Here is a 12,958-nt window from a genome sequence, read left to right on the forward strand (position 1 = left end):
TGTGTCCATGAAATTGTATTAATTATTATCTAAAAGGTAAAACTGATCCTAGATCTGTGTTCCTACTCTGAGAAGCTTAATACGGGCCCAAAATGGTAACCGGTCGGAGAGACTCTTTTAAAGTGCTTAAAGGAAAACTCTACCTAAAAACAAAACGTTTTTCTTGTCAGCAATCAAGTTTTCAAGATATGTAATGTTCAAAATAAATAACATGATGCAAAATGCATCATACAGGGATTATTTGTGTATTTTGAAAGTTACATATCTTGAAAACTTGATTGCTGAAAAGAAAAACATTTTGAGACAATGTTAACAATGGACTAATGAAACGGATATCAAAAGATAGTTTTTAGGTGGAATTTTCCTTTAAGTGAGCAAAGAAGTAATAGAGAGTTTGGGCAAGATTCAATCAATATAATCAGGTCATTTGTGGGGTATGAGGAAACCTCTTTGTGCTGTGAGGGTGCGTTTTAGGAGTGAGAAAGTGCTTTAACTTGTCTTGCTTGTGTAAATTATGAGACCTGATAAGTGTGATGCTCATAGTTTATTTCTAAAAAGCATTTTATTATTTCGATTTGCACACTATGCACACTCCTAGTCCAGTAGATTTGTTTTTGAGGGGGAAGTCGCAGTCTGGACCCCAGTCAACTGTTGTAAAGGAACTGACACGCAAGCTGAACTATACCACGCACCATACCCTTACAACAACAACGCAGGAGACTCTGAAGTTGACAAGCATGTGGAATTTTCTTGTAAACTAGAAGTGGCCATACTATTTAATCTTAAAGATAAAAAAAAAAAAAACTTTAAAACGTGGCCTTAAATTTGAGGTTAGAAGATCTTGAACAGGATGTAAAGTCTCAGGACAAACCTTTACATGTATCATATTTTGTCACTGAAACTACTGTAACCAACATCACGCTTTGATGCTTGGTGTAGATACTTCTGTGCATATTTTCAGTGGAACGGATGTTGGAATCAGGGTGTAATTTGCAAGAAGGATAAGGCAACAACCTTAAATGTTAAAGGCCGATCAGTTGAAGGCTGCTTTTTGCTATCTGATTTGCCAATTAATCTGAACCTCAGATTCTTTTTGATTCATATCACCAAAGTTTTGAGTACACAACAGCACATATTCTACCCATATCAAAGTGACAGGACAGGTAGTACTATGCTGTAGGGTACACACCTCAGAAATGTGCTCGATGGGATTTGCTTTTGCTTCTGATATGCGAAACACCTACATTATATCATATACGTTTATTATAAATCCAAGCTTATGCACCCAACCTTAAAGTCCTATTGCAGGCTCCTTTTCACTTAATTTATCACCTGATTTACTTAACCCTTTACACTCGTACCCATATACGGGTTGAAAATGGCAGATTTAGGCACTAATAAGCACCTAAATTGGAACAAAGTGACTGTACAGTAACATACTATACATGATGTCAGAGGTCTGGGCTCTGCACTTCACAGCTCTGTTTTCACTGAAAGCTGTTCTGATCTTGAGAACACTGTAAGATCATATTTTCTGACCGCTAGTCATGTTGGTAATAGAATAAGATTTCAAATCATGCCGACCTGACCCAGATTCCGATATATAATGGACCGTTTTTGGTCATTGTGTGATGGTGGGGATGCAGGGTTGTATTCAAAACAAAACATCTACAAGTGTGCCTGCTCTAGTTCCTCAACAGCACAGCTAGGAGAGCTAAAAAAAAAAACGTGCCTCATACTTATACCTTATACTTCAAGACTTTTCTTTGAGTCATAAAAGTGCATTGAAATTGCTTAGGAACTGTGCACACTTTAGAGAGGTGTGTGGCCACTTGGAGACACCAGTTACTCCTCTCATTCAAACCCTTATTTGCACCTACCCCACATTTTCCAGGAATAGTCTTATTTTGTTACTGAATGTATCTAGAGTATTTTCAGATTCCGCTGTCGACAAATGTGGCAAAGTACACTAAATGTAAAATGCACATAAAATCAACAGCGTGATGTTTGGATTCAGTTGTTAGGTTGTTTTTTTTCAGAGTAAATAACTCACGGACACTAGAGAAGCTTTAACCAAGCTTGAATTCTTCCCAAAGGTTCTGTACAGCTGTAATTCAGACAACCCAACATTTTTCCCATCCAGATACAGTGGAGCAAAAAAGTATTTAGTCAGCCACCAATTGTGCAAGTTCTCCCACTTAAAAAGATGAGAGAGGCCTGTAATTTTCATCATAGGTACACTTCACTTCAACTATGACAGACCAAATGAGAAAAAAAAATATCCAGAAAATCACATTGTAGGATTTTTAATGAATTTATTTGCAAATTATGGTGGAAAATAAGTATTTGGTCACCTACAAACAAGCAAGATTTCTGGCTCTCACAGACCTGTAACTTCTTCTTTAAGAGGCTCCTCTGTCCTACACTCGTTACCTGTATTAATGGCACCTGTTTGAACTTGTTATCAGTATAAAAGACACCATAGTATAAAAAATCATAGTTGAAGTGAACCTATGATGAAAATGACAGGTCTCTCTCATCTTTTTAAGAGGGAGAACTTGCACAATTGGTGGCTGACTAAATACTTTTTTGCCCCACTGTATATTATTTAGTATATCTAAAGACACGATTAAATCAAGAATAGGTGACAACATTAGCCTATCACTTGTGAATTATATTGAATCATAGTCGCACACCTCATGTAGCCTAGACCATAGGCCTATATGATTTAATAAAGTCGGCAAATAACTTGTAAAAATTAAGCACATTAATCCGCTTTACAAGGGGTGTAGAGCCTAATATATAAGCAGTGTGTGAGTTTAAAGTTTGGGGAAGATAATTTTAACCATAAAAATGTCACTTTTGATAATGGTGTTTTTCGCCAATGGAACATCCGCGCTTATAGCCTACTACCATGTGCGCATTGCTGCGCTTATAATGGGAAGAAAGCCGAATAGTTTATCAACATTTTAAGCTACAGTAAACTTTCTGATCTGTTGCGTCAGCCACATTGCATAAAAACGTTTTTGTTGATGCTAGTGGTTGCATTAATTTGGGATCTATCGCATCCCACAACTGTCCCAGACTATGTTTGGAATATTTTTTTATTGCGCAGAATAGGTCAAATTCTGTACTATGGGGATAGCAGATTGACATAGTCTAGTGCTCTTTCTGTTCGTTAGGCCTACTCATTTTGTTGGCTGACGAAAAGTGAATGTGGACAGTTCTTCCAATATCTTCAATATGCACCTCGGGAATTGGATAAGGACACGCAGTTACGTTCCCAAAGTGTCGGTCTTAACTTGTAGCCTGTGAGAAAGATCTGATCACATGACAGAGTGCCTGTGCGTGAGAGATGCTTCAGATTGTGCAGCACTCAGAGAGAAGGGCACAACACAGCACTCCGGGCTGCAAACGGCATGGATTTGTTTAGGGTGCATTATGGCCACAAAGGGGATGCCCTCGTGAAATTTGAGTCATTATCAAGTGCTTGTCAAATTGTGAATAAGAAACTATTGGAGTGTGTACAGCCTGTGCAAAAAAACAACAAAGCAGAGCTCATGCCTTTCAAGCAACTTTTTTCAAATCATCATTAGAGTCTCATCATGCAGCCTTACAATATATATAAAAAATCTAAACATATAGCCCAATGTTTGTAGAACAACTAAAGTTACATTAATAACTCAAAATTAAGCATATAGGAGTATCTATTTCTTTGTTTACCGCTCAAGACAGAATAGCCGAATGTGCGCACTCCCTCAAATCGTTTGGAGAAAATATTTGTTCAATTATATTTTTCATACTATAAAATAATTCCATGGAATTACAAGCAAATCTTGTCTGCTAAATGAACTAGTGTAGCCCAAAGCCATTTGGCATAGCCACATCAGGACCTACCATAAGGACAACTCAGAGTGTGCTATTCTTCTCTACTTCATATCGTGCTTCTTTAGACCTGTCTAAAATAAATAATGGATTTATTGAGGTGTAGGTTATATTACATGGGGTTTATTAGACTTTTTAAAATGGCTTGTAGGCTATGTGTGGAAGCCAGGAGATGCTAAATATATTTATGTTAATTAACGGTCAATTACCGTGAGACAGACAGTTATTTGCTTGACAATCACCGACTGACGAAATTTTGTGACCGGCACAGCCCTAGTCACATCCCTCCAATAGAGTTCCAGGCACTAATATAATCTATGCCAAGGTGTTTGTTGGTGTTTCCTTGATTTTGTCAGTTACCTCTATATTGAAGATAGACAAACTCCATCAAATACTTACCTCTGGGCTCTCTGTCTGGCAGCAGGGGTGTGACAAGGGGGTCAAACTCAGTCTTGGCAGCACTGTGAGCGAGTGTCATCATGGGAATCCCTTCAGTAATGTTCAGCGTCTTGGAAGGGACAGCAGACAGACAAAACTCCTGAGCATCTGTCTGGCTAAGCTGAGCAGCAAAGTGTCCATACACACATACAGTATAGGTATAGTAACATATCAAAAGAGATACTGATCATTTGCGGAACTAGATTCTTCCTTACAGGTTTAAAATCAGACAAAGACAAATTATATCTATTGATGCAAACATAGCCATGCTGTACATTCCAACTCTAAATGTAATGTAGGTTTTGCACCTGTTAGTCAGGACTGGCCTACAGGTGAATAACATATTTTTTCTCATGTTCATTATAGTTTGTATTGTCTGCTTCCTTTCTAACACTATCGCTGATCATTATCCAAATGTAATGTAAGAAACTGATACTAACCAGTGAAGTTGGGTAGTTTGGCTGATGATGAAGCTGATCTGTTAGAGTTAAAGACAGATATTATCAGTTCCTGCACCAACTGTTGCAGTGAATAACTTGTGTATTCACACAAGAGCTCTTTAAGATTAAACGTCAGTTTTTTTAAAAGAAAAACAACACAATTGGAGGTTTTAAGTCCATAACAATGCTTAAACAGCATTAGGAGACCGCTTTTGAGGTCTGGGAAAAATCTGAGAAATGTATATTTTTGAGTGTAGTTACCCTTTAATTCATGTGGGCAGGCACCTAGCACTGTTGTTTGGTTAACAGTGTTTCTGTAGCACGAGATGGAGTTTTCAAAACAAATGACCACTGGATTGATGAAAATAATCAAGATATCATTCGGCAAGGTAGGCTAATTTGAAGCTAGATAACATTTCATTGAAACAGTTTTTGGGAAAGCCTTTCCATCTACCACAAGATGGTTAGGCCCATCACTAGCATCACTATATTTGTCCTGTTCCTTAATTGTTTGAAACCTGGACGTTTTACCTCATTATGAGGCATGTCTTACCTTGCTTCAAAGTATCCTACAGCCAAAATCCCACTATAGAAACATGGAGGCAATTATTTTCTAAAGACTTCCTCATATGCATACAGTACTCTATATATTTTCTTTCAACTTTCTTTCATTGTCTAGCAGCCAAAGTCCTTATCCTAGTCATATTAGCAACCCATGAGAGTTGTTGCATCTTTAGATCGCCCCTCTTTCTAAATGTCTAACAGATATTTCCATCTATGTCCATGAAACCGCTGGCATTTAGAATGGTGTTTTCCGCAAATTGCATTTTAGAACATTCGCTGTGTGCACATATTTGCGGCTAAAATGTGAATAAATAATAGTTGATCAATATTTTAAGCTACACATTCTGATCTATTCCATCAGCCATATTAATTGATATGGCGTATACCTCCACTACACTACTGCACTACACTACGATACGCATCGTGGGGATTAAGAAGTGAGTATACACAATGCAAACTGAAAAATAAGTGGGTATACAGCGTATATATACCCTCCACTACACCACTGCTGCTAATAACATTATTAAAGTTGGAGTGCTAAGAATTACGCAGTCAAACACAAACACAGTCAAACACAACTAATAGCACACAAATAATTATACGTTTTCATGTCTTTATTGAACACACCGTGTAAACATTCACAGTGCAGGGTGAGAAAAGCATGTGAACCCTTGGATTTAATAACTGGTTGACCCTCCTTTGGCAGCAATAACCTCATCCAAACGTTTTCTGTAGTTGTGTATCAGACCTGCACAACGGTCAGGAGGAATTTTGGACCATTCCTCTTTACAAAACTGTTTCAATTCAGCAAAACTCTTGGGATGTCTGGTGTGAACCGCTCTCTAAATCATTCCGCACCATCTCAATCGGGGTTTAGGTCAGGACTCTGACTGGGCCACTCCAGAAGGTGTGTTTTCTTCTGTTGAAGCCATTCTGTTGTTGATTTACTTCTGTATCTTGGGTCGTTGCATCACTTGGGTCGTTGCATCACCCAACTTCTGTTGAGCTTCAATTGGCAGACAGATAGCATTACATTCTCCTGCAAAATGTCTTCCATCAATGATAGCACGCTGTCCAGGCCCTGAGGTAGCAAAGCAGCCCCAAACCATGATGCTCCCTCCATCATATTTTACAGTTGGGATGAGGTTTTGATGTTGGTGTGCTGTTAGTGTTGTGTTCCTTCCAAACAACTCAACTTTATTTTAATCTGTCCACAGATTATTGCACTGTGGAACATCCAGGTGCTCTTTTGCGAACTTCAGAAGTGCAACAATGTTTTTTTTAGACAGCAGTGGCTTCTTCCGTGGTGTCCTCCCATGAACACCATTCTTGTTTAGTGTTTAACGTATCGTAGACTCGTCAACAGAGATGTTAGCATGATCCAGAGATTTCTGTAAGACTTTAGCTGACACTCTAGGATTCTTCTTAACCTCATTGAGCATTCTGCTCTCTGCTCTTGCAGTCATCTTTACAGGACGGCCACTCCTAGGGAGAGTAGCAACAGTGCTGAACTTTCTCCCTTTATAGACAATTTGTCTTACCGTCGACTGATGAACATCAAGGCTTTTAGAGATACTTTTGTAATGCAAGTCAACAATCCTTAATCTTAGGTATTTTGATGCAAGTCAACAATCCTTAATCTTAGGTCTTCTGAGATCTCTTTTGTTCGAGGCATGGTTCACATCAGGCAATGCTTTATGTGAATAGCAAACTCACATTTTGTGAGTATTTTTTTTTTGCAGTGCAGCTCTAACCAACATCTCCAATCTTGTCTCATTGATTGGACTCCAGGTTAGCAGAGTCCTGACTCCAATTAGCTTTTGAAAAAGTCATTAGCCTAGGGGTTCACATACTTTATCCAACCTACACTGTGAATGTTTAAAATAAGTAATCAATGTAGACAAGAAAAATACTATAATTTGTGTGGTATTTGTTTAAGCATACTCTGAATGTCTATTGTTGTGACTTAGAGGAAGATCAGATCACATTTTTTTTGCCAATTTATGTAGAAATCCAGTTTAATCCAAAGGGTTCACATACTTTTTCGTGCAACTGTATATGTATTACTGTATATATAATTTATATCAATGTACCACCCTAAGGGATCCAATCTCAGTAGGCCATTGGTTACAGTGTTGAATTCACAAGCAAGTCAACTGAGTTACTGACTGCCTGAATATTTTATCATTACCGTTGGCTGAGGTGTCCCTTGTAGGCAACTGGAGTTCCTTTTCAGGGTTTGCCCAACAGCCATGTTCCCTCCATCCTCCCTTAGTCAGTACCAGGAGACTGGCCATTAACAGAGTGGTGACCAGGAAAACCAGAAGGACATACATCATGGTGTAGAGGAGATGAGCTGTTGAGGATACAGATAAGCAGTAATTGGCATTTATTTCATACCACAAAAATAACTCTACTATCTGACTACGTTTAAGAGGGATCAGAAGAATGTAGGGTAGAGAGCTAAAAGATTCAACTACAGCAAATTGTTGGCGTGGAGGAGAAATTCTACTTACTGGAGAGAATTTTACATCATAGTAATCGCCAATATGATGCACTAATGCTGTATTATGATTAACGCTATCAAGTAACACCTGCAATAGTTACCATTTGAGTTGACTTACATTGTTATGTCAGTTACCATAAGTGTATTATAATTGTAAAAAGGTAAGTGTTTTAAACTACTTGGTTCTGCTTGTTGTGTCTCAAGGCTGTCTGAGTGTTAACAATGTAAGGATTATGAAAGCTTATGAAGGCTTCATGAAGTCACTGAAAGAACTGAAAGATCTGTGGACACAAAGGTATTGGTGGAACTCACAAGTGTCTGTATTTTTGATGATGGCGGGGTTGGGTGTTGGATTTGGGAGATTGGGGGTTGAAGTAGCCGTGCACTCTTTCCTGAAATATGACGACAGAAAAACACAAGGTCACTCACATTAAAACCAGAAGGGATTTCCCAGACAACTATATCACATTGACATTCATAACTATTGGTTTGATATGACACCAATAACATTTTTAAGTGAACATTTAAAGAAGGGACAAAGAAAATGACTTATGGATCAAATGTTTACAAACTGTTAATGAAAGGTTTGCTACCAGATGTTTTTTATATGTTGAGCTTTTGCGTTGAACAAAATCCTTTCTATAATATATAGCGCCTTGTGAAAGTATTCATCCCCCTTGACATTTGACCTATTTTGTTGCATTACAACCTGAATTAAAATGATTTTTATTTGGATTTCATGTAATGGACATGCACAAAATAGACCAAATTGGTGAAGTGAAAAAAATTACAGACCAAATAATCAAATGATAATAATAAATTATAGACCAAATAAGATCTGGTGCAACCAATTACCTTCATAATCACATAATTAGTGAAATAAAGTCCACCTGTGTGCAATCTAAGTGTCACATGATCTCAGAATATACACTGCTCAAAAAAATAAAGGGAACACTAAAATAACACATCCTAGATCTGAATGAATGAAACATTCTTATTAAATACTTTTTTCTTTACATAGTTGAATGTGCTGAAAACAAAATCACACAAAAATTAACAATGGAAATCTAATTTATCAACCCATGGAGGTCTGGATTTGGAGTCACACTCAAAATTAAAGTGGAAAACCACACTACAGGCTGATCCAACTTTGATGTAATGTCCTTAAAACAAGTCAAAAGGAGGCTCAGTAGTGTGTGTGGCCTCCACGTGCCTGTATGACCTCCCCACAATGCCTGGGCATGCTCCTGATGAGGTGGCGAATGGTCTCCTGAGGGATCTCCTCCCAGACCTGGACTAAAGCATCCGCCAACTCCTGGACAGTCTGTGGTGCAACTTGGCGTTGGTGGATGGAACAAGACATGATGTCCCAGATATGCTCAATTGTATTCAGGTCTGGGGAACGGGCAGGCCAGTCCATAGCATCAATGCCTTCCTCTTGCAGGAACTGCTGACACACTCCAGCCACATGAGCTAGCATTGTCTTGCATTAGGAGGAACCCAGGGCCAACCGCACCAGCATATGGTCTCACAAGGGGTCTGAGGATCTCATCTCGGTACCTAATGGCAGTCAGGCTACCTCTTGAGAGCACATGGAGGACTGTGCGTCCCCCAAAAGAAATGCCACCCCACTCCATGACTGACCCACCTCCAAACCGGTCATGCTGGAGGATGTTGCAGGCAGCAGAACGTTTTCCACGGCGTCTCCAGACTCTGTCACGTCTGTCACATGTGCTAAGTGTGAACCTGCTTTCATCTGTGAAGAGCACAGGGCGCCAGTGGCGAATTTGCCAATCTTGGTGTTCTCTGGCAAATGCCAAACGTCCTACACGGTGTTGGGCTGTAAGCACAACCCCCACCTGTGAACGTCGGGCCCTCATACCACCCTCATGGAGTCTGTTTCTGACCGTTTGAACAGACACATGCACATTTGTGGCCTGCTGGAGGTAATTTTGCAGGGCTCTGGCAGTGCTCCTCCTGCTCCTCCTTGCATAAAGGTGGAGGTAGCGGTCCTGCTGCTGGGTTGTTGCCCTCCTACGGCCTCCTCCACGTCTCCTGATGTACTGGCCTGTCTCCTGGTAGCGCCTCCATGCTCTGGACACTACGCTGACAGACACAGCAAACCTTCTTGCCACAGCTCGCATTGATGTGCCATCCTGGATGAGCTGCACTACCTGAGCCACTTGTGTGGGTTGTAGACTCCGTCTCATGCTACCACTAAAGTGAAAGCACCGCCAGCATTCAAAAGTGACCAAAACATCAGCCAGGAAGCATAGGAACTGAGAAGTGGTCTGTGATCACCACCTGCAGAACCACTCCTTTATTGGGGGGGTCTTGCTAATTGCCTATAATTTACACCAGTTGTCTATTCCATTTGCACAACAGCATGTGACATTTATTGTCAATCAGTGTTGCTTCCTAAGTGGACAGTTTGATTTCACAGAAGTGTGATTGACTTGGAGTTACATTGTGTTGTTTAAGTGTTCACTTTATTTTTTTGAGCAGTGTATATACAGTTGAAGTCGGAAGATTAAATACACTTAGGTTGGAGTTATTAAAACTCGTTCATCAACCACTCCACAAATGTCTTGTTAACAAACTAAAGTTTTGGCAAGTCGGTTAGGACATCTACTTTGTGCATGACACAAGTAATTTTTGCAACAATTGTTTAAACACCATGGGACCATGCAGCCGTCATACTGCTCAGGAAGGAGACGCCTTCTGTCTCCTAGAGATGAACGTACGTGCAAAAATTGCAAATCAATCCCAGAACAACAGCAAAGGACCTTGTGAAGATTCTGGAGGAAACAGGTACAAAAGTATCTTTATCCATAGTAAAACGAGTACTATATCGACACAACCTGAAAGGCCGCTCAGCAAGGAAAAATCCACTGCTCCAAAGCCGCCATAAAAAGCCAGACTACGGTTTTCAACTGCATATGGGGACAAAGATCGTACTTTTTGGAGAAATGTCCTCTTGGCTGATGAAACAAAAATAGAACTGTTTGGCCATAATGACAATCGTTATGTTTGGAGGAAAAGGGGAAGGCTTGCAAGCTGAAGAACACTATCCCAACCATGACGCACGGGGGTGGCAGCATCATGTTGTGGGGTGCTTTGCTGCAGGAGGGGCTGGGGCACTTCACAAAATAGATGGCGTCATGAGGTGGACAATTATGTAGATATATTGAAGCAACATCTCAAGACATCAGTCAGGAAGTTAAAGCTTGGTCGCAAATGGGTCTTCCAAATGGACAATGACCCCAAGCATACTTCCAAAGTTGTGTCAAAATGGCTTAAGGACAACAAAGTCCTTTGGAGTGGCCATCACAAAGCCCTGACCTCAATCCTATAGAAAATGTGTGGGCAAAATTGAAAAAGCATGTGCGAGCAAGGAGGCCTTACAAACCTGACTCAGTTACACCAGCTCTGTCAGGAGGAATGAGCCAAAATTCCCCCAACTTATTGTGCGACGCTTGTGGAAGGCTCCCCGAAACGTTTGACCCAAGTTAAACAATTTAAAGGCAATGCTACCAAATACTAATTGAGTTTATGTAAACTTCTGACCCACTGGGAATGTGATGAAAGAAATAAAAGCTGAAATGAATAATTTTCTCTACTATTATTCTGACATTTCACATTCTTAAAATAAAGTGGTGATCCTAACTGACCTAAAACAGGGGTTTATTACTAGAATTAAATGTCAGGAATTGTGAAAAACTGAGTTTAAATGTATTTGGCAAAGGTGTATGTAAACTTCCAACTTCAACTGTGTATAAACACACACCTGTTCTGAAACGCTGCAACACCATTAAGCAAGGGGCACCACCAAGCAAGCGGCACCATGAAGACCAAGGAGCTCTCCAAACAGGTCAGGGACAAAGTTGTGGAGAAGTACAGATTGGGGTTGAGTTATAAAAAAATATCAGAAACTTTGAACATCCCACGGAGTACCAGTAAATTCTTTTTTTTATGAAAGAATATGGCACCACAAAAAACCTGACAAGAGAGGGCTGTCCACCAAAACTCACAGACCAGGCAAGAAGGCAATTAATCAGAGAACCAACAAAGAGACCAACGATAACCCTAAAGGAGCTGCAAAAGCTCCACAGTGGAGATGGGAGTATCTGTCCATATGACCACTTTAAGCCGTGCACTACACAGAGTTGGGATTTATGGAAGAGTTGGCAGCCATTGCTTAGAGAAAAAAATAAGCAAACACGTTTTGTGTTCGCCAAAAGGCATGTGGGAGACTCCCCAAATATATGGAAGAACGTACTCGGGTCAGATGAGACGAAAATTTAGCATTTTGGAAAATCAAGGAAAATGCTATATCTGGCGCAAACCCAACACCTCTCACCACCATGAGAACACCATCCCCCCAGTGAAGCATGGTGATGGCAGCATCATGCTGTGGGGATGTTTTTCATCGGCAGGGACTGGAAAACTGGTCAGAATTGAAGGAATGATGGATGGCGCTAAATAAAAGGAAATTCTCAAGGGAAACCTGTTTCAGTCTTCCAAAGATTTGAGACTGGGATGGAGGTTGCCCTTCCAGCAGGACAATGACACTAAGCATACTGCTAAAGCAACACTCGAGTGGTTTAAGGTCAAATATTTAAATGTCTTGGAATGGCCTAGTCAAAGCCCAGACCTCAATCCAATTGAGAATATGTGGTATGACTTAAAGGTTGCTTTACACCAGCGGAACCCATCCAATTTGCAGGAGCTGGAGCAGTTTTGCCTTGAATAGGCAAAAATCCAGTGGCGAGATGTGCCAAGCTCATAGGGACTTTGGGGGGTGAATAGTTATGCATGCTCAAGGTTTTTGTTTTTTTGTCTTATTTCTTGTTTGTTTCACAATAAAAAATATTTTGCATCTTCAAAGTGGTAGGCATGTTATGTAAATCAAATGAGACAAACCCCCCCCCCCCCCCAAAAAAAAAAAATATTTTATTTCCAGGTTGTAAGGAAACAAAATAGGAAAAATGCAAAGGGGGGTGAATAGTTTCGCAAGCCACTGTACACCCACCCCCTCAATCTTAGTGTCAAATCTATGACTACCGGTAGTTATGATTTTTACTGAAATCCAAAGGGTTGAAAATGTATCTTGTATCTGTGATAC

The 12,958-nt window shown here is 40.0% G+C and overlaps 1 protein-coding gene across 1 annotated transcript in view; it reads right to left on the minus strand.

Moving 5' to 3' along the window:
* LOC139368312 (tumor necrosis factor receptor superfamily member 25-like) overlaps positions 1-12,958 on the minus strand; it is a 36,260-nt gene that overhangs the window by 14,440 nt on the left and 8,862 nt on the right. Inside the window, exons 3-6 of the mRNA XM_071107059.1 lie at positions 8,146-8,225; positions 7,519-7,683; positions 4,764-4,801; positions 4,285-4,393 (exon numbers count right to left, since the gene is read on the minus strand). Of these exons, the coding sequence (XP_070963160.1) occupies positions 4,285-4,393; positions 4,764-4,801; positions 7,519-7,683; positions 8,146-8,225 (392 nt within the window). The remainder of the gene's footprint in view (positions 1-4,284; positions 4,394-4,763; positions 4,802-7,518; positions 7,684-8,145; positions 8,226-12,958) is intronic.

Source organism: Oncorhynchus clarkii, chromosome 16, assembly GCF_045791955.1.
Source record: "Oncorhynchus clarkii lewisi isolate Uvic-CL-2024 chromosome 16, UVic_Ocla_1.0, whole genome shotgun sequence".
NCBI lineage: Eukaryota > Metazoa > Chordata > Actinopteri > Salmoniformes > Salmonidae > Oncorhynchus > Oncorhynchus clarkii.